Source organism: Protomyctophum bolini, assembly GCF_963924005.1.
Source record: "Protomyctophum bolini genome assembly, chromosome: 21".
Lineage (NCBI taxonomy): Eukaryota > Metazoa > Chordata > Actinopteri > Myctophiformes > Myctophidae > Protomyctophum > Protomyctophum bolini.
In genome coordinates this window covers 34,183,838-34,210,744 of record NC_137882.1, presented here as the reverse complement: position 1 = coordinate 34,210,744, position 26,907 = coordinate 34,183,838, and the positions used below count along the sequence as shown (strand labels likewise).

Here is a 26,907-nt window from a genome sequence, read left to right as displayed (position 1 = left end):
CAGCCATCACCGAGGTGAAACCAGCTATAGCATTGGCCACACCCGGCCAAGAGGGTACGCAGTGACCTTCCGGCCAGGTTCAGCAAGCCAGTGCTGACCACACCCCAGCGATCGCCTCGCCCAGGGCACCCCCCGCAGATAGGACCATGGTTTGCCTCCTGCCTAGGGTTCTCCTACGTCTCACCAGACTGTTCGGTGTGCACACTTGGCCTTACTCTGGTGTATTTGAGATGTAATGATCCATTTTCTATAAATTAATGATCCATTTTCTATAAATCAATGATCCATTCTCTATAAATCAATGATCCCTTCTCTATAAATTAATGATCCATTCTCTATAAATCAATGATCCATTCTATATAAATTAATGATCCATTCTCTATAAATTAATGATCCATTCTCTATAAATCAATGATCCCTTCTCAATAAATTAATGATCCATTCTCTATAAATCAATGATCCATTCTCTATAAATTAATGATCCATTCTATATAAATTAATGATCCATTCTCTATAAATTAATGATCCATTCTATATCAATTATAAATTAATGATCCATTCTCTATAAATTAATGATCCATTCTCTATAAATCAATGATCCATTCTCTATAAATCAATGATCCCTTCTCTATAAATTAATGATCCATTCTATATAAATTATAAATTAATGATCCATTCTCTATAAATTAATGATCCATTCTCTATAAATCAATGATCCATTCTATATAAATTAATGATCCATTCTCTATAAATTAATGATCCATTCTCTATAAATCAATGATCCATTCTCTATAAATTAATGATCCATTATCTATAAATCAATGATCCATTCTCTGTAAATCAATGATCCCTTCTCTATAAATTAATGATCCATTCTATATAAATTATAAATTAATGATCCATTCTCTATGATATGATATGATATGATATAGTACTTTATTGTCAGTTCACACTGAAATTTGTCTTGCGACACAGCAGCCAAGTATGCAGAAACACATATACAAACACAAAGAACAAGACAATTTACATACATAAAGACATAAGCAATATCCACGCTTAGATTATCCTGTGGCTACTACATCTCCTGATTAAGCCTCAAGGTCGACTGGTAGACACAGGACCTCTTTAGTCTGACCTTATTGTATGCTGGTACACCATATCTCCTTCCTGAAGGTAGCAACCTACATTCTCCATACAACACATGCTTAGTATTAGAGGTGATATTCCTTGCTAACCTTAGGATGCTGTTATCATATGTGGATGTATAAAGTTTCTGAAGTTGTTGTCCAACAATCTTTGAACAAATGTTCAGTTGTTGCAGCAGTTGTGACTTTAGGGCTGCAGACAAACATCCATAAATATATATAAATCAATGATCCTCTATAAATTAATGATCCATTCTATACATGAATGATCCATTCTATACATGAATGATCCATTCTATACATGAATGATCCATTCTCTATAAAGCAATGATCCATTCTCTATAAATTAATGATCCATTCTCTATAAATTAATTGATCCCTTTTCTATAGATAAAATGATACATTCTCTATCCTTGCTTGACTTATGTATTGTTGTTTTGTTTGTGCTTTGTATTTTGTCATCTCGTTGGTGTGCTTACTTGTTTTGCATAATTGTTATTGTTTGGTTCATTTGGTTGCTGTAGTTTCTGTCTTGTTTGTCTAAATGTTTTCACAGTATGTAGAATGGGTACATTTAAATTTTAAAAATTTACTTTCAATTATTAAGCATTATTACACTATGCTTTGTATTGTGTGTCTAGAACCTCCTTAATGAAAACGAGATAAGGGTTTATTATTCCTGTAAATAAAGAATGTCAATCATCATCACCATCCATGTGTCCAGTTCCAGTAACAGTGTTTAACATTCATGTTATTCCTAAAGCTAGTGGAAGGCAGCCCATTCACCCTTGCATGTATCCAGTAACAGTTACACACCTCCTCCACCAGGTGGCAGCGGCACATGCTCGGTGTGACACGTTGACCAGGAAGTAGATGCGTGTTGTTTGCAGGGTTGCCAAGTCCGCATGTTTCCCGCTATTTTCGGCTTCTTTTTTATAGGCTAATTGTTAGTATAATAAATTACCAAAATATTAATTATCCTAGGCATACATAGTATTTATATTGATAAATGCATCAACTCATTTTTTATTAGGATTATATGGTCTTATTATTTGTTTGTTTTGGCTTGTTTTTCTTGATTTGGCTTTATTTCTCTAGCAAGAGTTGGCTTGTTTTCATTGACCTGGTTGCTTATTTCTCTCACACAATGTGGCAACACTGTTTCTTTGTTTTCAGCCTAATGGCGGAATCGGAGAGAAAGTCTTTGTTGTTGTTGATCCTCATCTAGAGAAAAGAGACATTTTCCACATTCTATAAGTTGTAACAGTGTAACGTTTATCACCCTGAGATAGAAACGACCCCCGATCTCCAACTCTATGGAGCAGCCACGCCAGGAGAGCTAGCTCCCTATTGGTGGAAAAAGTTACGGGCGGGTCTTAACAACTGAAGCCATCTCGGCTCTCCAGCGGTGTTTCCTCCTTCATTTAGCCCAGCTTCGAGTTCTATTTGTCGGCGTTGAAGCCAAGGAAACAGCGGTAGTTTGGAAGATAGTCTGTTTGGTGTAAATGTCTCCTAAAGGAGGTAAAACGAGTCAATGGATGACATTTTACACATTCTATAACTTATACATATTACAGTATCAGTATGAACAGAAATATTTACACATTATATAAGTTTATATTACATTAAGTCGGTTCTTCGGTGCCACTGTGACGACCCAAAATCATCTCGACACTCCAGTGATAGAGTACTGTGTCTGTTTGTAAATGTCTCCTAAAGGAGGTAAAACGAGTCCAATGGAGTCTCTACGGCTGAAGATACATGAACACATGACGTCGGTGGTGGGAGAGGACATATTGTGCGTTTTGGACAAACACATAACAAGCGGTGATGTTTGTCGACTCAGAGTATTTGTGTTGGAGCGCCTCAGTGCAGCCGCACAGTTCATGGTCAACCTCTTCCAGAAAGAGATGGAGACACTAGAAACTCTGCTGGAGAAACAAAACAAACTGCTGGACATTGATTTTGATATGGACATCGATCAACACACTGCAGGTATGTGTGTTACACCATCAAGACTCATACTAAGCTTACAGTGGAATATTGATATAATGAAACTATGTGTATACACTATAGAGTGCTATAGTGATCGACCGATATGGTTTTTGGCTGATATATCCGATCACCGATTAGTGGCCAATCAAAAAGCCTGATAGCCGATATTATGACCGATTATTTAAGTTAAAAAAAATGTTTTACAGTAACAAATTCCAACAAAATAATTCTTTGAAATGCATTGTTATTGATATTTATCAATCACCAACATTGTTTCAGTAACACTTCCCCCCTCCATCAAATGCAGCTTTTTTTTTTTTAATTCAAGTGCAAACATGTACTGTAGCAGTATATATATATATATATTATTTTTTTCCCCCCAATATGTATCTATCTATCTATATATGTATGTATCTATGAATGCACCAAGTGTGTGTGTGTGTGTGTGTGTGTGTGTGTGTGTGTGTGATTATCCAGAACCGCCCCAAAAAGGCCTCTGCCCCGGCTCTGGACCGGGCCCATGCCCAGCGTCCATATATGGAGCTGGCCTGTTCTGACCTCACACTCACAGCACTCCATATTTGGGCATGCCTGACACAGAAGACATTAACTCCACAAGCTGGCTGCATATACTCCCTATTTGGGCATGCCTTACAAAGAACTTATATGGGCATAAAAGGGAGACATAATATCTGGGTGGGGCATTCATTTCCAACTTGCATTGTTCCAAGTAGCTCTAGTTCTACCACTGCTCTCTGTGACTCTGTCCCTCTCACGTGTGGATTTTATTTTGGTTAATTGAAGATGAAAACAGCAAATCTTTTTATGGTTACAAGGTTAGTAGCCTATAATCCTTTCTCCTCCCTGCAGCCAGTGCAGTGGCTCTCTGACTCCGTGTGTGTGTGTGACTGTGTGTGTGTGTGTGTGTGTGTGTGTGTGTGTGAGAGAGAGGAGACGTCGTCAGTGCAGAGTGTGTGTGTATGTAGAGCGGAGCCGTGTCTACTACTCCGGGGGTGGAGCACTGGTAGAGTCAGACACGCAGCTATACATCTCCTTACAACCGTACTCTACCGGATTTTCAATTAAAGTGGTTGTTTCACCATGTTTGCACATTTATGAGACATATAATAATCGGCCGTTTTTTTTCCGATTATTTGTTTTTAGCACCGATACCGATATTAATTAAAATCATGAATATCGAAGCCGGTCGAATATCGGTCGATCACTAGAGTGCTATCATAAATAAATATTTAGACAAATGGACATCTAATTTACATAAATTCATCCTATTTACTCCTGTAAGGTTATCAGGGCTAGGGCAAGTGCTACGGGCTAAGATGGAGTCTGAATAGGTGGGTTTTCAGACTATAGCGGAAGATTGATTGATTGATTAATGAATGTATTAACAGATTGGAGAATTACAGTACATTTCAAACACAACTCAAAACAAAACTGTTAACTGTGGAAGACACCATAAAGCATTACACTTGTTTACAATAAGGCCCACCATGTTCAATGAATCATAACAATTAGACATACAAATATACTCTATATAGCAAAACAAAAAACCATAGAGGTAAAAAAGGAAAGAAACAAACATACATAAGCTACAGTGAGGGGGAAAAGGGGTGGGTGGGGGTTTTCAGGTTTTATGGGGGCCAGTTTCGAATTGCAGCTGTATGTCTTAATGACTGTTGGTAGGGCGTTCCACATTTTGGTGGCATAGGAACGGAAATAATTTAGTCCCTTGTTTGTGCTGAATCTGGGTTGCACACGTTAGTTGCGCTCCCTCTGGTGTTGTGGGTGTGGACTTCGTTGACATTAAGGAAGTATTTAGACGGGTACATGGGTATCTTGGTGGTGTAGCGAATCTTGTGGACCAGGCTCATTGCAAGATGCTGTACTCTGTAGCCTTGTCTTAAGGGCCTTTGAGGTGCTGTGGTACCAAGGCAGTAGTGGCCGAACGGTTTGCAGAGCGGTCTTGATATCGGAAGGTCGCTAGTTTGTATCCCCTAACCGGCACGTTAAAACTACCACTGTTGAAGTGCCCTTGGACAAGGCATTGAACCCCTACCATGCAATGTTCAATGAGCAGGGCCTGGCTGTAAACAAGTTCTTGAGCTTAGTCCAGTTACCCTGGGTAAACATAGTACCTTTCCTTTCCTTACCAAGAGGTGTATGTGTAACAGACGTGATCTTGCGTTGTGTTATATGAAGCCCCATAGACCAGGATCTCAGCAGTGAGTAGATTTATTCTCTGTACAAAAAGACAACGAGGCAATCACTGCTCTGCTCTTGTATACGTTTTCCACAATATCAGTTGCGCTTCCAAAGCCAGTATGAAATGGGCAGCAAGACAATAAATACAATATGTACCTGTACAAGAAGACAACGAGGCAATCACTGCTCTGCTCTTGTATACGTTTTCCACAATATCAGTTGCTGGAAATAAACAGATGCAGTACCATGAGAACACAGTATGTGTCTTTACAACTTTGGGTACATAAAATAAAATAATCTGCAGAGCAAAATAAACACAACCTACCGCTTCCAAATGGGAAGTGCGGTAGGTTACGTCATTAGGTTATAGGTCATAGGTTACGTCAACCGCCTGAACTCTTAAAGTGACAGAACATTGGATCACAATACAATATAATGCCTGGGCAAGTGGAAGCACTATTAACCACGTTACATATGCATAGTCGTAGAAACCTTGTACTAGGGCTCCTGTTATGGTCTTCAGGGTGTTTTTGTTGACCAGTGAGGAGATCCTGTATAGGAATCTTGTTCTTTGGTTGACTTTTTCTATTACGTTGGTGGCCATTTTATCACCGGAAAGATTTGCCTCCAGGATGGAACCTAGGTAGGTAATTTCATCTTTCCGTGTGATAATATTGTCACCCACTCTAATCAAGAAGACGTCAGCCTCGCTGAGATTACTATTTGAGCCAAAAAGAATGGTTCAGTTTTCCCCAGGTGTAAAGATAGTTTGTTATCAGCGAGCCAGGTGCAGATTCTACCGGGTTCAGAGCTGAGGGCCACCTGCAGTTTGTTCCTGTCCGAGACCAGCAGTGCTGAGTCATCTGCGAACAGGAACAAGTTGCAGTCACAAGCTGATGTCATGTTGTTAACATATATATTAGGAACAGTAAAGACCCTAGTATGCTTCCTTGTGGAACACCACAGCTCACTGGGGAGGGGGGGGGGGGGGGCAGGGCAGTGTTTCGTTCACCTCCACCATCTGTTCTCTCCCCTCCAGGTAGGATTGCATCCAGCTCACTGATTAGGCTTGGGCGATATAGATTTTTTGATATCGATATTGATAACGTGATTAATACCGCGATAATCGGTATTATCGATTATTAATAAAACATTTAAAAATATCACAGTGACGGGCTGAATTTCCCCATAGAGTGCTGTTTCTTGTTTTGGCCACTAGATGGCCACTGGCCTCCGGACAGTGCATTATAGTGTAGTGTCATGTCACACGGCGACAAAAACATTTTAATATATATATTATATATAAGAGTCAAGGACAAATGTATGATGTACCAACCAAGATAATATTTATTACATTATGAAACCTCTCGACCTGAGTTCAAAAATGTAACTCCTCATAGCAGTGTGACACTGGCAGTGCAAATACTGTGCGCGAGTGTGATTATAGTCTATGACCAATCAAAACACAGTAGGCCTCAGGCCTGTATAACCTCGTTAAACTTATACAAACATCGTCTTGTAAATTGTAATTTTGTAAACAATCATTAAATGACCTTAAGACATACGAGTGCAAATATATAGTAGCTTATTATATATATACTCTGTACTAGGCTGTAGCCTTATTGCAAGAACAATAAACATAACAAGAAAACTCTTAAAATAAAACTGTAAAATGCAATTATAATGCCAACAATACAATCAAATGACCTTAGTGCAAATACAGTAGCGTATACTGTAGCCTTAGTGCAAGTCAAGAACATAACGAAATAAATTCAGCTTAGCCATCTCTGTTTAGCTAAATAAATAAAATATAAAACAATGCAAAATAGTATCACAGTAAGTTATACCTTGCTCATAATAATGTCAAACATCTCAATTAAGCCTAGCCTTCAGTCACTTTGGCTACTTTACTTAAAGGACCACTTCGCCACTATTCAACCTAATCTGTGTGTTTTTTATCATTAGCATATATGCTAAAATACCCCGGAGTATTATCATTGGTACTGTCTGTAGCTCCGTGGGCGCACTTTCAAAGCTGTCGTCCACTTACGTATTTGTCCCAAAGTGACGTAAGTGGATGACCCTCGGTAGGCTCTCAGAAACTACAAGGGACTGGACAGGTAGGGTTGCCGTAGCTAGCCTAGCCGCGAAGGACACGGTCTCTCGCCTACACAACAACAACGAGTTGTGGCTACTCCACAACAACAAGTCAGTATGGCTACTCCATGGGAGTTTTTGGACGAGATAATTTTAAATACATATTGGCAGAATCTGCGTTAGGGTCGTTATATTATGAACCAGAAATATACGGAGGAAGGAATGCATTGACGGGGACAACACTGCTAGTTGCTGTGGATGGACTGATGCCTGCTGGAGCGACCTAGCTACGTATAGTAGCTAGTAGCTTTCCCTGAACCAGTACGTCGCACACACAAACTTTTCTGCCCAGGAAAAGCCCAGATAGTGTTGACTGTTTTACTGAGAAGTGGGGACATGCGTTCAGGATGCCTCAAACTGGAAGTTGCAACCGAAGCCCGATGGACCAAGAGGGACATTCAGATTTAAGTAAGTGTTCAATGTATTTATTTACAGCTTATATGTGTGTGTGTGTGTGTGTGTGTGTCGCCACACCGTATTGTTTACATAAGTGTCAGAGGATATAGGCACGGCTTCAGCCTACAACTTTTCGGTCCAAACATCTTCTATTCATTCATTCAATTCAAAACTGTATGTATGGCATGCCATCTGAAGCAATGTACAGTATTAGCCATGGGCTCGTATGTTTCAGGGTTAGCAATGTAAACATTCAAGTGTTATACCTGTGTCCATTCATTCACTTAGGTCAGCCCAGATGGTACTACAGAAGGCTGATGAAGCTGAAGATGTCTTTGATGGACTGATGGTGAGCCATACATACTCAACTCAAACTTCATACATAAAGCACATTACTGTATTTGCTGTATTTAGTTTGACCCCCTAGAAAACTAGAGGGAATATCATTTTCAATAAAGGTTCACATATTTATATATGCTTTTACAAAGACCAGTGGTCAACCAAAGTCCCGTAAAATGTAGTAAATATACTGTCATTTATACTATAGGCCTACTGTGTCTCACACACTGTAGTATTGAATTGTATCTGTAAATCACAACAGATGACAGCGAATTGACTTTTAACCTTTTGTAATATCTCAAAAGAAGAAAAAAAGATCATTATCAAAAGTAAGCAACAAACTATACTATAAAACTGATGACATTGTACAAATTACTCAAGCAAAGTGCCTTGCACTGATTCATAATCAAACTATTTGTATAGCACCTTTTATGACATGCAATGCAGCTCAAAGTGCTTTACAGAGCAATGGAGAGAAAAACGCAAGGCATAAAACATTGAAATAGAAGGCAGTCATGTAGGTTGGAAGGTCACAGATTCCGTTGTTTTCTTTGGCAGTATTCTGCAGTCCAGAATTGCAGTAATCGAGCCCAGAAAAAACAAAGGCATGGATCAGTGTTTTTGCATCATCTACTGACTGACAGGCTCTGATTCATGCAATATTTCTAAAGGTAAAAAAAGGCAATCTTGGTAACATGATTGTGTGAATACTTTCTACAAGTCAGGTTGCCAAGTCTGCTTATTATTATCATTGATATTTGATATAGTTGTAGCCTACCTACTAATTTGGTCGGTAATCTTAACAGTCCAATACCCAAGTGTACATCACATGAAACATACTGCACATAGCCTACACACTCAGTCGTCCATTCCAGTAATCATTTAGTGCTTTCACCATTACTGACTCTTGTCTTGTCTCACCACAGCATGTGCGTCTCCTGTCCTGGCCAGAAGCTGCTCCAGCGACATGTCATCATGCAGAACCACCTGCCTCAGTGACCTCTGACTAATGCACTTGTATGATTGTACATGTAGTTTGTTAGTTTCCAGTTCAACCATAGACCCCTGTTTTTATAGATGTATGTAAATCAGTACTATTAAAAGATAGTTGATTTGATGTCAAGTTTGTTTTATTTTTTCTCATGTAGGCCTATTGTATTTATACATTTTGACCAATTCCTAATACTCTGAGGCTCAAACTGTCAATATTGCATCAAAGGCCACCGTGATACAAATCATTCACATGTCTGTTTATACAAACAAGACCACAATGGAAATAAGTGTGACTTTATGTCAGTGAATGTGTTTTATTGTACTGTAACATAAGGTTTAAAAAACAAGGCCACACAGGCAAAGTTTGTCCTCCTACTCAGATTACAAAAATCGGACAGTGTGCAAGAATCCCAGAAGAAAAAGGATCTAATCAATATTGCTATATAAAAATACTCTGTTACAAGTAAAAGTCCAGAATTAAAATTGTACTTGCACAACAATATTGGTAAAGGCTTAGGAGTAGTACATGTCTAATATTTGAAAATGAGATCACATTCTTTTATCAATCCAGATTGTGTTCAATAGCAACATACAAAGTAAATTGTATCTATATAATATACTGTATACTTGGGAGTTCCTTGAAAGCCACTTCTTCATCTCTTGAGTTGAAGACAGCCACCGAGACCTCAGCTCCTGCAACAAATAAAGTATTATGCAATTATGGGCCTCTGACCAATCATGAGACAATATGGTAAACAATAAGGTTTTTTATTTTAGCAAAACATTTGAAAAATAGCAAATGTACAAGCTCGCAGCACGGCACCAACTCCAAGTGACGCACTGAGCTTGTATATCTGCTATTTTTGAATAGCCAATGCAAATACAGATGCTTTCCCGGTTTTAAATGCTTTTATGTTTGGTTTGTAGTTTGCAGCTTGATATGGAACAATTTAGCTCTGTTCCATAGCCTTACTCTGAGACTATGGACCAGAGCTAGGAAAAATGGTGGCGTTTATGTGGAGGGTGTTCCAGTTACAAACAGCAACAAAATCTTTATAATGCTGTAAGCATCAGAGACACTCGGTATGTCAAATTAATTTATAGACATCACAACAACAACCACGTGTAACAACAACCATGTATTTTGAAAGGAAATGCATGTGGTCTCCTCCTGTAATGCAATCGCCATTCATTCAGTGTCTGGTGTACTGTACACAGCATTGTAGCTTTAGTTTATTATGACAATAATGACATACCTCTGTTCTGCAACTTCTGCTTCGATGATGATGATGCTCCGCGTCAATTCTTCCATTAGATTGCGGTTGAACTGGAAGATATCTGCGTTGGTGAAATGTTCACTGCACACCCAAAGTGGTTCACACAGCTGGGATTGCATCTGTACTTCATAACGATTTCTAAAAACAAAGCCAGCCAGTGGAATTTCGAGTCCGACGCTGCGCACGTTCGAAATCACTACTATTACTATTACTATTACTATTACTACTTACTATCAGAGACTACTAACTAGTAACTACTATACCACCACTACTGCTGTTACTATTACAACCGCTAAATATTAGCTATTATTATTACTTCTATCGCTTTCAAGTCAACTCTAAACAACACGAGAAACTTTCAGCTGACAGCTTCCTGGGGGCTGCCTCACTGCCTGTCTGTCTGTCTGTCTGTCGCGCAATGCACTGTGGGTATTGTAGGAAATGATATTACCGTGCCTCAGCTCATTACATGACTCGTTCTCCGCAGCGGTTTCGCCAAATATTAATAATAATATTTTTATTGTTTTCATGAACGGATATCATACTAAAGCATGACAAAGGCCATATAATAGTGGCGAACCGATCCTTTAATAAAATAAAACAGTATAGGCCTAGCCTCTTACAGGCTGCCTGCAACAGGCGGCACAGGCCCTTATAAAATTAGGCAGCCTAATAAAACACAGTGGCTGGCTGGCCGCTCATCTTAAAAGAAAACAAAATGAAAAAATAATTCTAATGAAAGCTAGGCCTACTTATTTAGCTCAGCCGTTTTTTGCCAGAAAGACCAGCATATTTACCATATCTGGTTTGAGCAGAGAACGCGACGGGGTAACAACATTCCCAGCCGTGCTGAATACACGTTCGGATGGCACACTAGTGGCGGCGTGGCGCACGCACACAAATACTTGCGGGCCAAGCGCGACATCATTGGGAAATGTATCTGGCCATAATCTTTCCACCACATTAACGGATCTTGGTCGCCGTGGATCACCTTCTCCTTGCCATATTTGATCAACTCCGCAGCTGCTCGCTCCTCCACCGTGGTGGCGACATCACGCTCTGCATCCGTTACCTGCTGGAGCAGGCTGCCCAAATCTTCGCAAAAGAATGTTGAATGAATGGTTGTGCAGGTTGCTTAGCTTTAGGCTTTGTTGTTGGCTTTGGCGAGTGGTCTGTCTCGATGAGTCTGGCATAGGCTGTGGGATGATTCTTTTGCAGGTGCACTTTCAAGTTTGTTGTGTTTCCGCATTTTGCTTTCACGTCTCGCATGCAAAGCTTGCACACAACGACATCAAGGTTTTCTGGTTCATCACCTTTTTCATTCGGCTGGAAACCGAAATGCTGCCAAACAGCAGTTGTATTTCCAGATGATTTCTTTTTAACCAATTTACTAGGACTAGTTACTCGCTTCACCGGCGCCATGTTTCCTGTGCTTTCCTGGGCGGAGGCGGTCCGACAAAGCTGCTGTCGCCTCGTCGCTGTAATTCACCGTCAGTGCCAGTCAATGCATGGACAGTGACACTAAGTTATTAGGCAAATTATAGTTGTTTAAAATGAAATACGCGTAAATTCATCATACAGACACACACATACAGTAATTTAGACGTTTATTTAAAAAATATATATATATTATAAAATATATATTTACATGACGGTAAAATTCGGTTTCGGTATTATTTATAAACTCCGCGATATTACAGATATTGATTTCAAATATCGCGGTAAGCGGTAATATCGATATATTGCCCAAGCCTATCACTGATGTACTATCAAAACGAATTCACCCTTTGTCAAGTCCCGCCCGTGGTTCTGCCCCTCTTTGCACCCATTGGTTGCTGTTCCGTGGTTGGACAAAAATCCTCTCTCTTCATCCACTACCATTGAAATGACAATGACGAAAAATAGCCAATCTATAATCTTACAACGTCTTGCATTGCGAGGCATTGTGAGCTTGTAGATCGGCTATTTCAGGCACAGATCTAGGTTCGGTGTAGACTCAGAGAGTAAAGAATAGTCAGTAGGTTAACAATGATATTAAAATATGTTTCAATTATTCAATTTGTGATACGATTCGAATCAAGATATTAGGTTCACGGTACGATTTGCCAAGATCTTTTTTTTAAACCATTAATTTCCAGACAAATGACCGACCGAACCATGTTGTTTTGACTATTCTCTCCTTCTGTCTGTGTGTAAAGAGGTTTCAACTGAATATGAGAAGTGGAGATCCAGTCTGGTCCAGGAGGAACCACAACCTCCACACATTAAAGGGGAACAGGAGGAGGAGGCTGATGTGTCATCATTGACATTACTACACTGGGAGAAGAGCTGTGACACTATCTCAGGTAAATCAAATCAAACTCTATCGCCGCCACGCCTGTATTCTCAATGGCGAGCACTTTTAGTTTGAAAGCCGGTTTGGAAGTACAAATCTGCTGTGTAACATGTCCCACGATTGTCATTTAATCCACCCAAAGCGTTTAGAGAAAGGAGCCACAAATCAAGCTTGTTTTTGGTCTAAAAAGAAGAATCCGAGATATTAGCGTGCTGTGTCCTCATAGACGGCATACTTACGCCTGACACCCTTTCCAGGGTATAGGCCGTCGACAATGGACCTCCAGAGTTCTCGGACACTGGCGTCCTTTTCTATCTGCGACCAGGTGCCTCCCAGCCTCTTGGTGTCTGCCTGGAGATCCCTCCGCCAGGTGTTTTTGGGCCGACCTCTGTTTCTCTTCCCCTGGGGGTTCCATGTCAGAGCCTGTCTGGTCGTGTTTGACACTGGCTTAGGTAGTGTGTGCCCTCTCCATCTTCTTCGTCCGATTTAATCTGCTGCTGGGAGTTGTTTGGTCTTCGTCCATAGGTCTATATTGCTGATCTTGTCTGGCCAGTGTATTTTCAGGATTCTTCTGAGACATTTATTGATGAAGGTTTGCACTTTATTTGTTGTGGTCTTTGTTGTTCTCCATGTCTCTGCCCCATAAAGCAGGACTGATTTTACATTAGAGTTAAATATTCTTATTTTTGTTTGTTGTTGTATCTCTCTAGAGCTCCAGATGTTCTTGAGAAGTAGGAATGCTGTTCTTGCCTTGCCTATCCTGGCTCATAGACGGCATACCACCAGATATTAGCGTTCTAAGATGCTGTGTCCTCAGACAGCATAACACCAGATATTAGCGTTCTAAGATGCTGTGTCCTCATAGACAGCATAACACCAGATATTAGCGTTCTAAGATGCTGTGTCCTCAGACAGCATAACACCAGATATTAGCGTTCTAAGATGCTGTTTACTGCATGTCTTCCCCCCCATCTCCTGTCAGCCTACTGTCTGTCACTGCTATTGATACTCACACCACTAGAGGCCCTAGTAAGTAAGTAAGCACATTTCATTTATATAACACTTATCAAAACAACAGTTACAAAGTGCTGTGTCAAACAGGTAAAAAACTATCAATTTAAAACACGAGATTAATAACACGACGAGAAGAAAAGCAAGGCAGTTTTCTAGTCTGGATTTTTCGTATCCATCAACAGGACCTCTAATATAAAGATGTATATTTCTAAATTTGAGCGTGCCACAGTCTCCAAAAGAGACTAAGTCTCACTGGTGTTCCAGACAGAAATCCTGCAGGTGTCATAGTGGTAATAAAACACATTTTGCACCACTTTATTTGCTTGTGATTGTCAAAATCTTTATTTTAGATGGATGCCAACAATCGAGAATAAAAAAGCCATAAGCACTGGCATGACGTGTATGGCCGTTTTTAGCCCAAGGAGTGTTTTTTGTGCAAAACTAATGCTTGGAATGGATTCAGAATCATGAAACCCCCCTAGTTTGACATGCTACTTAAAGCAAAAAGAAAGTTTGACAATTTTGCCTGCCATAGCATAGTCAATGGGAGGGTCACATGAAACCCCAAGTAAAAAATAGTGACAGTAGTGACAATAGTGCCAGTCAGCAAGTGGATTCATGAATGTATACATATAGACAATATTTTAGGCCAGTTAAAAAAAGACCAAATTTCCCACTTTAAACAAAAGAAGCCTGTCGGCTGCCGGACTATTGCTTTTTTTCAACAATCTAGAACAGGAAAAAAAAGGAGTGCGGTGGTGCACGAACCCCTCATAGTCTACTACTATTCAAATTGAAAACAAGCAGTGACATAAGTACTGATCTTACCTGTGAAAGGCACAAGCTGCTGTTCAGACAGCCTTCCTCTAATGCATTCCAGGGCCCGGGCTCTCAGGTCACGCCTTTGGTAGACTTTTTGCCTTGTGGTTCCACAACACATCGTTCTCTGTGCAACACAACATGACAAGTGCAACGCATGATCATTTTGGAAGATAATAACACTTTAATTAATTTAAATCATTGACAGATACAGTGACATACTAGTGCATTGTTTGTCAAAACATTTCCAGTCAAGGACCCTCAAATATAATGAACCAAGCCATGGACCATCACTTCATTTAGCCAAATATATTGTACTAACTAATAGGACACACCCCCCTCGGCTGGAATACCCCCACATATCAAAGATTCCTGGTGGTTTACAGACAGCACTTGACAATGCACTAGTGCAGTCAGTGGTTCTCCAATTGTTCATGTCAAGGACCCCCAAATTGACCCCCATTTGAAAACAAATGCCAGGGACTCACAAGAGAAGATTTTTACGACTCAAGCAGTGATTCTCAACCATTTTAATTCCAAGGACCCCCGTTTTCTGAGACCAGATTTTATATTGTCAAATCAATGTTATATTAACTCAGTGTACAAATGGAACCACATCTCTGAGTTACATCCCCATAAGGGTCCATTTGGTTCCTAACTATCCTTTAGTTGGGTACTACCCCCTAGAACTCCCTCAACGACCCCTCGGGGTTCCCGGCCCCCACTTTGAGAACCAATGCACCAGTGTAATAAATAATCTCCCTCAAATTATCACATTGATACATTTGGCACAGCCTTTATCAGATTTAAAACTTAACCATATCATTACGAATCTTTCTAGCAATAGCAAACAATCTCAGTCAGTCTGTTTATGCATCGCTCCGTTGTGGCTCAATCACGGAATACAAAACACATTGGGAGGTTTTAGTACCAGTGGAAATAGACAACACCGGGTTTTTTCAAACACGTGTAGTGACATAAAAATAAAAGTACCTAAATACAATGACGTGATGGGTTTTATAGTAAAATATTAAGAACGGGCTGTTTCAGCACTGTCATCTTTCCATTTCACCTCATCTATAGTACCACAGACAAGCACGTCCGTCAGCTAGCCGATATACAATGTGGTATACAAAGAGGCTATATACGCTCGTCGCTCAATGACAAATCTGACGGCAAAAAACCCGCCTACAATTTGTTTTAGTTTGTATTGAATCATTTCCACCCAACAGTTGTTCTCAAAATGTTCACTTACCATAATAAAAAGTAATAAGTTGGAGTTCCTTCTCCTCTGTCCACTGTGCAGAAAGTGCCGCCATGTTTTTTCACTTCTCAGGGACAGGGAGAAAGCACCACGTGAAGCCAAGGAGGGCTGTGATTGGAGGATTTAGTTATGTTGACCAGTAGAGGTCACTGATGATCTGACTTTTCTAAACAACAAGGAGTTGATCCTTCACAATGGAAAAGTGAAGAGTCAACATTGAGAATTGACATTGCTTGTTGATATTGACGAAAACATTGCTAGTGTATCAGGGCCTTTAGAAAGTATCTGGAGGATCCTCTCCGCTTACGGAGTGAGCTCAGAGTTCTCTTCTGGCCCACCACCAGTGGCTGGGCCTCTTTATTTATGGCCGCTCTTTTTTCCCCCGGGTTACTTCAGTAACCTCAGTTATATAAGTGACTAGAGAGAGAGAGTCATATGGGGTCCAAGCCACTAGATGGCGCAGGCACACAGCCTAACATACACTCACGGAACAATTATATTGGGTCGTGAACTGTCGCTCATGGCGTGGTTGTATACCCCACCCACCGGGTATATAACCTGAGGTCCGCCCAGAGCACGTCATTCCTATCAACCTGCTTTCTGACAGACAGAACGGCGACTTAATGACTCTCTCTCTCTCTCACTTATATAACTGAGGTTACTGAAGTAACCCAAAGTTAGTACCTCTAACTTAGTACCTCTCGGAGAGAGTCATATGGGGAACATAACTCTCCCGTATGATCGCCCTTGGCTGATAGAAAATAATTCAACCTTAGGATCATCTCTACTTGAGAGAGACCAAACGCAAAGGTGGCCCAAGAAGCCAACCCTGCGCGTCCACCCAAAAGAGACATCCATTATGAAGATGTCCTTGACCCAGGGCCGACAGCACTGCTGTTCCAGCCGTGCCGGTCAAAAACACGATGGTCATCCATCCCTAACGGTCAGGTGCCAGAAGGGACCTCTTGACCAAAGAACCAGTCAGACTTCCTGACTCAAATTGGCGGCAACCTCCAGGACTGCATGTCCCAGGGTTGCAGGGGCCACATCCATGTTATAATACGTGGCGAAGGTCGACGGAGACGACCAACTCGCCGCAGCGCAGACATCCTGAATCGGGACTCCCCTGGCCAAGGCCCAGGATGCAGACAAACCTCTTGTAGAGTGTGCACGTAGACCCTCTGGGGGTTCAGTACCACACGAGGCATAGGCTAAACTTCTAGCCTCCACAATCCACTGCGAGAGTCTTACTTTCAAAATGGGTTTACCCTTCCATTGGGAACCCCAGGTTACAAAGAGCTGCTCACCCAGCCTGAAGGGGGCAGTCCTTGATCTGTAGACTTTCAAGGCCCTCACAGGACAGAGACAATGTAGTCTCCTATCCTCCACCGAAGAGAAGGGAGGAGGATGGAAGGCTGTGAGATCCACAGGTGAGCAGCCCGAGGGAAAGGTCTTAGGTAAAAACGAAAGGTTCGGCCTGAGCGTGACCTTGGTGTCATTACCACTGAATCTCAAGCAGCTGGTGCTCACTGAGAGCATGTGCATGTCACCAGCCCGCTTCACTGTCGTCAGGGCGACAAGCAAGGTTTTCAGAGAGAGGAACTTCAGGTCCACCGTCTCCAGTAGTCTCTCATTAAGGAGTCCAAGACTATCGTCAGGTCCCATGAGGGGACCAGAGATCTGGCGACCGGTCTGAGGCGAGCCACTCCTTTCATGAACTGACTAATCAGCAGGTGTTCACTGACTGATCTGTTGTTCATACCATCATGATAGGCCGCTATGGCCGCTAGGTTGACCTTGACTGAGGAGAGACCAAGACCCCTGTCTAGGAACTCCTGCAGGAAAATCAAAATGTGTCTCACAGACGCCTGAAAAGGGAAGACCTCTTCCTGTCTGTCCGAGCACCAACGCTCAAACACATGCCAGGCAGTGTTATAACGTTGTCTGGTGGAGGGAGCCCTGGCACAGAGGATCGTCTCCACGACATTCGGAGGCAGGCCAGTCGCTTCTAGCGACGTCCCTTCACGGGCCAAACCCAGAGATCTAGGTCCTGAGGACGTGGGTGAAAGATCTCTCCTCCGGCCTGGGTCAGCAGGTCCCTCCACAGAGGGAGCTGACATGGTTCTTTGAACAGGAGAGGGACTATGTCCTGTCTCCAAGATCCCCAGGCTGGAGCTACTAGTAGCAGCTCCGATCCCTGATCCCGCACCCTGGCTAGGACATGCAGAATCAGTTCCAACGGCGTGTACGCGTAAAGCAGCCCCCGAGGCCATTGATGCGCTAGCGCATCCAGGCCGAGAGGAGGGGAACCTGACAGAGAGAATAACATAGGGAGCTTGTTGTTCGTTCCTGAGGTGAAGAGGTCCGCCCCTGGCCTGCCGAACTTGGTCCAGACCAAGTCCGCTACTCTGGGGTTCAGGGACCACTTGCTGTAGCGTAATGGTCCCCTGGATAGTAGGTCGGCCCCTTCGTTGAGGCGGCCCGGGACGTGGCACGCTGAGAGCGACAGCAGACGGCCGTCGCACCAAATCAAGAGCCTGTGTGCCAGGGAGCACAGGCGAGAAGACCGGAGTCCCCCTGCCTGTTGATGTAGCACACCGTCGTGGTGTTGTCGGAACGAACCAGGACGTGGTGACCTCTGAGGAATCGTTCGAATTCTCGGAGTGCCAGGAACACTGCCAGTAGTTCCAGTTAGTTGATTTGGGAGGAACGCAATGCAGCATCCCACACCCCCCTGGCCGTCCTCCCGTCGTGGGTGGCGCCCCAACCGGAGAGGCTGGCGTCGATGGTGATCAACTTCCTGACTGTGGGGAGACCCAGCGGGACCCCCTCCGTCAGAACACCTCTGTTCGACCACCACTTCAGGGCTAGAGTGCAGTTCGAGGACACCTTCACTCTGCGTTTCGTGAACCTGGTGGATAGACCGAGGGACTTCAGCCAACGCTGAAAAGGCCTCATATGGAGTCTGCCCAGGCCTACCAGAGAGATGGCCGAGGCCATGAGTCCGGCCATCCTCAGACACGTACCCAGTGGAAGTGTGCGGCCTGTCTTGAACATGGCCACGCACTTCAGGAGGTCGTTGACCCTGTCCCGACTCAATTGAGCCCTGTAGGAGCCTGGACGCTGCACCTCCACATTGAGGGCCATCCTCTCGAGTGCGCCTCTGAAGAGGCCTCCGGGGATGATGGCACCCTCGGAGAGCTCTCTCCGGGCATCGGGGCCCAGACTAGGTGAAGCTTCCAGCCACCTAGTACGCTCCGAGTTGATGGAAGCCGTGGCCATACGGCCGGTCAGGTCGGTGAGGCAGCACGTGAAAGTCACGATCTCCTCGTGCAGGCGACGGGCTTGAGCCAACTGTTCAGGAGTAGGGGTGTCGCCCATCTCCTGAAGAAGGGCGCTCTGGGATCCCTGGAGTAGCGCTGAGGCATTGAGATGACCACCTCTGGAGGGTCGGCTTCATCTAGAGCGTCGGCTTCATCGGCCAAGATGTCGTCGTAGCCGACCTCGTCTAAGAATCTGTAGTCGTCCAGTCGTTCCTGGTACGGTGGTAGTTCACCCATTGGCTGCTCATCGTCCAGTACGTCACCCCATCTCTGGCCATTGGCCAGGAAGAGAGGGGGGAGGTCATCAAAGGATTGAGAGCGGGGTCTGGCAGGCTGGTCGATGTCGTAGTCATCGTCAAAGCTGTAGGCTCGTTGAGGGGAACGGTCTAGGAGGCTGTAGTCTCTGTCAGACTGCGTGGTTGACCGGGGAGAGAAAGAGGCTGAGGGTCCAGAGGTACGGGCAGTCCTCTCGTAGTCGGAATCGGTTCGTGCTGTCTTCCTGGCAGGGGAGGAGCCCAGGAAGGACTCGTCACGGTGTCTTTGAGACGCGACGAGGTCGGGGGGTCTGGAGAGAGAGAGGAAGAGGCAGCGGGCCTGGGTCTTGCCCCATGCCTTTCTTCCTGTCTGTGAAGTAAATGCAGCAGGGGCAGAAACCGGGAGTCTCGAAAGCCTGGCGGGCGTGCGTCAGACCTAAGCTTAACATGCAGCGAGAGTGTCTGTCCTCAGGGGACAGCAGTTTGTTGCAGTTGCGTGAGAAACATTCCCGGCGGCGCTCCTCCTCTGGGAACTGGGGAGGGCTGTCGCCACCCCTGCAGGCCATCTTGGGTATTAGTGTAATCTGAAGAAAGAATCAGTAGACCAAGAGGAAACTTTCCTTTTTTTTCTTAAAAAAGTTATAATATAATATTATTATGAGTCTGTAACTCACAAAATAGGGTAAAAAAAGAAGATCAGTTGTCTAAACAGGGAGAAGCCACGTTGTGAAACTGTGGTGACGAGATAAGCTGTTTAGTTGTGAAAGAAAAAAAGTCGCTGGACTACGCGAAGGCCGCAAAGCCTGGGGCTCGCATAGCGCGGCCGTCACGCTGGTGCTGTTTAGGTGTGACGACACAGAGCAAAGCGGCGGTTCGTTGGGTAGTGCGGGTTGCGTTGCGTAGAGCAGGCCCGTGGTCTTCAATAGCAAACCGTGCAGAAAGAAGCTAGAGAAAGCTGTAGTTAACGCCTGACGGCTGGAAACTAGCTAGTGTCTAGCGGAGCTAAAAGGCTAGTAGCTGCGTTAGCGGTACCTAGCTAACCTAGGAAGGCTAGCAAAGCTGCGGAGGGAGGCTAACGACTAGAAGCGGGGGCTAGCTAGGTAGAGCAGAGCCTGGTTAGCTGTTAGCTGGGCAGGTGAGCTAGCGAGAAAACTTTGGGCCGTAGTTCCAGAGCTTATAGTACAACGTTTGACAACAGTAGACTAAACTAAGCAAGCTAGTAGCAAACGGGGACGCAACGTGGGCTAGCAAGGGGGAAACAACGTTTCGGGGAAAGCTAGCAGAGAACAAACTCAAGCCGCCGTATGGCCCACTTGAGTTTTAGTGTCCTTAAGTAAACTTACAGGCTTTATAATGCTGAGAACGTCCGTGAGTGGAGAACACACCAACTTATGACCGTGAATTTCCGTGGCACAAGTCTGAGACCCGTCCTAGTGGAAAACTAATTTCAACAGCCGAAGGCGATTCTCTTGGCAAGACGTGTATGCGTAGCACAGAAAGCGAGGAATGACGTGCTCAGGGCGGACCTCAGGTTATATACCCGGTGGGTGGGGTATACAACCACGCCATGAGCAACAGTTCACGACCCAATAGAATTGTTTCCGTGAGTGTATGTTAGGCTGTGTGCCTGCGCCATCTAGTGGCTTGGACCCCATATGACTCTCTCCGAGAGGTTCTTAAAATAACGATGTTGGTGCTTTTTGCACTTCCTTTTTATTAAAGCTGCATTTGATGGGGGGGGGGGGGGGGGGGGACAGTGTTACTGAAACGATGTTGGTGCTTCTTGCACCTCCTTTATATAAGCAATAAATGTTCTCCAATGCATTTAAAATGCATGTAAAAATCTGAATCCCCCCGCACCCACCCACCCCTTTTTCACCTCATTATATGTTTCTTTTGCATTTTTACCTCCTTTATGATTAATTTCTGTTCTGTTCTGTTCTGTTCTTTGGCTATATAGAAGTGTATATTTGTACGTAATGCTTTATTGGGTCGTGCACTCACACTTAATTTAACAGTCTTTGTATTGAATTGTGCTTGAAATGTACTGTAATTCTGCAAACTGTTAATAAATACTAATCGATCAATCAGAAATAGACTCATCAAGTATTTAGCCCTACAGTTTGTTACATCAGTGTTTTGTAGCACTACAGACTACATAAGCTAATCTTTCCATACAAGGCAGGGCTTGACATTAAGGCTTGTCCGGGACAAGTAATAAATCTTTCCAGACATTTTTACTTGTCCATTGGACAAGTGACTCTTGGTTTAACCTTTTCTGTGATGCTCCTAGCAGCCAACAATATTGTCTGGCATTATTGTCTGGCTTTCCTAATCACCTTTCCAATATTGATAATAGCCCTAGAATGTCTGTGATCTTACATAGATTTAATTTATTCCCAATACACAGCAATAGATGTATCCACGCATGTTTAGCAGACTGACCATCGGCATTTAAACTTGTAGCCATGCTTTTGTTCTACTGCGTTTGTACCTACCCAGTAATTAAAAAAACTAACTCTTGGAGTCAGATATTGGGCTCTGCTTCATATCCATTTGACCGTTCTGGCAGAAAACGTGTTACGTAAAATATTGCCACTTTTACACGAGGAAAACCTGGACTGTAAATATGAACTTCCTTTGGGAACAGTTGATGTTTGGGAAGCACAAACGTATGGGGCACACAATTGACAGGTGGTAATTGATCCCACCTCCTATTTTTATGTGGCCCATACATTTGTGCTTCCTAAAGGAAGTTTTGATATGTTCAGTCCTGACTCCTGCGCTCATTCCGGGCCCCTTGCTGGAGAGAATGTCATCCGTGTGCAGCTCGTGGAATAGTGGAGATATTTTACTAAATATAAGTTTTATGCCAGAACTTTCAAATGAATATGAAACTAGGGCTGTATTTTGCATGTCTTAAGTACCAGGTCTTATTCCCTAACTTGAGTAAACTAAAGACCTGGAGGCGTGATCAATGGCATTTGGCTAATCTGAGTGGCCAAAGAGCATTGATCACGCCTCCACTCAATGTCTGCCAAGGACTGAATTGACTGATTTTTCAGCAACTCCAGCAGCGCCAACGACGCCTTTATCGTCTTTTTCAGACGGGTATAACATTGGACCAAAAAAAACAAAAAATTAAAATCAAAATTAAATAAAAAAAAGTATAGAGACTGGCGCTTAGGGACTTTTTGGCACTTCTTAAAAGCGATGGATGAGTTAAGACACGCAAAATACAGCCCCTAGTCTCCAAACGACTCCAAGCCTTAGGAATTAATTATTGGGTGAGTGCACACGCAGTGCTACAAGTTTAAATGCCGACAAGGTCAGTCTGCTAACCGTGCGTGGAAATAAACAATATATGCCTGTGTATTTGGAGTTAGATCACAGACATTCTAGGGCTATTAACTTGTACACTGAGAATATTCACCAAAACCAACTTACAGTTAGTTAATTTAAAATGTATTTGTGTGTGCTCATGCTCCGGACAAGTGACTTTTGTGCCCGGATAAGTGAATGGGAAATGTACTTGTCCACAGGACAAGTGCCTCAAAAAGTTAATGTCAAGCCCTGCAAGCAATGCAAATGTAGATTGTAAACGAGTAGGATATTTACTCTTGTCCACTGTAATGTTAATGTGATTGTCAAGTGAACTTATAGCTCCATGTCTTCATGAACCAAGCATTGAAATCTTACCAACTAAACCTTCTGTATTATTGTGTCAGTCTTAGAATGACCATTCAGGTAATGCATGACATTGGAAATTGTTTTCCGGTCTTGTTCATACGCTGCAAATATGCTCAAACCCATTTTAACATAATGAGTGCTGCCTGCTGGACGAAAGTCGTATGGCACTTGGATGCCGGCAGGGGCAGTATTGCAGTCGTTGTACTGCACTGTTGTGACAAAAAGAGAGTTGAGCCAGAAAGCAGAAGGTCTACCGAGCAATCTGCGTTCCTACTCTCACCTATGGTCATGAAGTGTGGGTCATGACCAAAATAATATGGTCGTGAATACAAGCGGCCAAAATGAGTTTTCTTCGACGGGTGGCTGGCATCTCCCTTAGAGATAGGGTGAGAAGTTCAGTCACACGAGAGAGACTCGGAGTAGAACCGCTGCTCCTTCGCCTGGAAAGGAGTCAGCTGAGGTGGTTCGGGCATCTGGTTAGGATGCCTCTCAGGCGCGTCCCTAGGGAGGTCTTCGACGCACGTCCCACTGGGAGGATACCCCGGGGCAGACCAAGGCGCAGTTGGAGGAAATACATCGACTCACTGGCCTTGGAATGTCTCGGAATCCCCCAGGAGGAAGTCCCTAATGTTGCTCTGGAGAGGGAAGTCTGGAGCACTCTGGTGGAGCTGTTGCCCCCGCGACCCGACTACGGATAAGCGGTTGAAGATGGATGGAAGGACTTGGGTGCCGGTGATTTCAGGCTATTCCACTATGACTCACGTCCGCTTTTGGCATCTATCTTGGATACTAAAGTATTAGCGTTTATTACCAAGCTAAAATAAGGCCAATCCTTACTCTAGAAAACGCCAATGTTCCAATCGCAATTACCGGATAATAAGAAATGACCTCCGAACATTGGAGAATAGTTGAAAACCATGCACTAGTAGTAATTCATGAATCCCATAATCTCAAGATTATTAATGTCCTGATTCACTTGATTTCAGACCAGTGTATGGTGTCCGGACTGCAGGTGCAAACGAACTCTCCAGACTCAGCCAGGGACATTTCTATTAACCTGGAGGAAGCTGAATACCACCTATACCTAAGTAAGTTTCATGTGGTCTTACTCTCTTTAATATTTTCTGTTGGGCTGCTACAATGTCTGCTAAACTCATTTCCTGGCCATTGTCAAGGACCTCCAATATTTATATGTGACTAGCTAGCCATGAGGGATGAATTTAATTCACCCTTTGTCAGCCTTCTGATTGGTCCCTGACTGACCAGCAGGCTCTTTCTGCCTTGTTCCGCCCTGGTTCCGCCTTGTTTATGTTGAATTTGCTAAAACAAACATGATATGCCCAGTCACCATGCTGCACCTGTGATGTTCATTTTTTTCTGACACCAAGTTTAAAATAAGAATTGAGTGCACAGAATGTCAATACAAAGCAACTGAAAAACATGTTATTTCAATGGTAGTGGATGGAGAGAGAGGATTTTTGTCCAACCACGAAACGGCAACCAATGAGTACAAAGAGGGGCACAGCCACGAGTGGGACTTGACAAAGGGTGAATTGTATTCAGCCAAACTAAATGCAGGGCGGGGACCCAACCTGAACCAACTTGTTCATCTGTACTTATGAATATCAGTTTTGGTGATATGTTCAGCAAGATTCTGCCCTAAAATATCAATTTCATTATCTTTTGTAAGGTTAACATAATATTGCCTTTACCTTCTGCCAATATTTGTTATATTCTCTAGGGCTCAAGTCATTATTCAATTCCTTCATTTTAGACCAGTGTGTGGAGTCCAGACTGCAGGTGAAGATGAACTCTCCAGACTCAGCCAAGGATAATTCTATTAAACAGGAAGAACCTGAAGACATCTCTATTAAACAGGAGGAACCTGAAGACATCTCTCTTAAACAGGAGGAACCTGAAGACATCTCTCTTAAACAGGAGGAACCTGAAGACATCTCTCTTAAACAGGAGGAACCTGAAGACATCTCTCTTAAACAGGAGGAACCTGAAGACATCTCTCTTAAACAGGAGGAACCTGAAGACATATCTCTTAAACAGGAGGAACCTGAAGACATCTCTCTTAAACAGGAGGAATCTGAAGACCACCCAAACCGTAGTATGTATTTTCACTATATGATAATCTTGGCAAAACATATGTCAATGATAATATCTGGATAATATAGGAACAGGAAACAAGTCCCCAGGATTTTTTGTGTAATACTTTTGCCCTAAATGTTTTACTGTACCTTACCCTAATCCAAACCTTGATGCTGAGCGGGGAGACATTTCATCCTACTTTTATTGACCGGTTTCACCGACGTTAGGGAAAGGTTTTCAAACATGGCCGAACAGACAAAGTTCGCCAAACGGACACCGGCGTCTGTTCAGCCAACCAGCGCCATGTGATTCTCCCACCCGGCCCCCCAGTCGCGCCGGGCCAGCTTGCAGCATCTCCCACCCGGGCCCCCTATTTTTGGGGCCCGGGTGGAACCACTTTCTGACTGACCTCTGGTGACCTTGAGGAGTCATTGACCTCAGAATTGCATTTTTGCACGTTTTGCTCCATTATTTTCCACTATAATAATTGATTATGTTTGTTAAATGGAAGTTTTGTTCTAATGAATGACAACTTAAACCCCAATAGTCTACAGAAATGGTGAATCATGTCAACTTTTATGATATAAATGTTATGACATTGTTATAACATTAAAAACATCTAGGAGAGAGAGAGAGAGAGAGAGAGAGAGTGCGGAGAGAGAGAGGGTTAAGCTCATATATGGAAGGTATTGTGTATGTTATGACTAAAGCATGACACTTTCTACAGTGTTTCTTCTCATCTACCATGAAGTTTGTTTTTATTTCAGGCTGTCAAACCATGCTGTAAAAATGTTGTTTCCTTTAAACTTGTATGATTAAAATGTCATGATTTTATGATGTTGGTATGATGTTCATTAGCATAATTGGCATAAATTATGTAAAACATAGGTACAAATTAGGAATTGGCTATACAGTGTTATTGCTTTTAGTCAACATATCAAGGTTGTTTTAGACGAGTCTACATCTATATTATGTTACATAAATTAATCTCTTGCCATAACTAAATCATGAAATTGTTCCTCATTTGCATAAAGTAGCCTATATAATAATTCCTCTTTCGGCATATTTTATGACATGTCTAATCCAGTGGAGGGGCGGGGCAGCAGTGGCTCATGAGGTAGATCTGACGTCTCGGAATCTGAAAGCACGGCATGATGCACACTCTGATGTCCTGCATTGGCTGCATTGGAACATTGATTTGAATTGTCTGATAAAAGCAGTGTTGTTTTTGACAGGCATTTTTTAGATTTAGTCAGTCTTAGGCCCTCATTTATCAATCAAGTGTAAAATCTGCCACAGATTCGAGTGCAGGTTTCGTAGTACACCCACGTCGCCACGGCATTTATAAAGTGATCGCAAACAGCTGATCCTTCCTTAATTTCGTTCTGACGTTAATAAATGTGACGGCTGAAATCTATCTGGCACGCCCTATGAAATCAAGCCTCGCCCTCGTTTTTGCGACTGAACACATGTTTACGACCTGTGGGAACCATGGAAACCATGGAAAAAAGGTTTCTCCCGTGCCTTGCCCGCCTCACGCACCTCTCTCTCACTCACACACACACACACACACACACACACACACGCAG

At 43.1% G+C, this 26,907-nt stretch overlaps 1 protein-coding gene and 1 long non-coding RNA gene across 2 annotated transcripts in view; both read left to right on the top strand.

The window, feature by feature from the left end:
- Window positions 1-2,345: 2,345 nt before the first annotated feature.
- LOC308336361 (uncharacterized protein) overlaps window positions 2,346-26,907 on the top strand; it is a 31,756-nt gene continuing 7,194 nt past the window's right edge. Inside the window, exons 1-5 of the mRNA XM_080793718.1 lie at window positions 2,346-2,666; window positions 2,868-3,140; window positions 12,721-12,867; window positions 24,208-24,309; window positions 24,996-25,337. Of these exons, the coding sequence (XP_080649844.1) occupies window positions 2,651-2,666; window positions 2,868-3,140; window positions 12,721-12,867; window positions 24,208-24,309; window positions 24,996-25,337 (880 nt within the window). The 5' untranslated portion in view covers window positions 2,346-2,650. The remainder of the gene's footprint in view (window positions 2,667-2,867; window positions 3,141-12,720; window positions 12,868-24,207; window positions 24,310-24,995; window positions 25,338-26,907) is intronic.
- Window positions 7,818-9,299, top strand: LOC308336156. The gene is made up of 3 exons (XR_013966123.1): window positions 7,818-7,925; window positions 8,202-8,262; window positions 9,179-9,299. It is a non-coding gene; the product is annotated as an uncharacterized lncRNA (long non-coding RNA).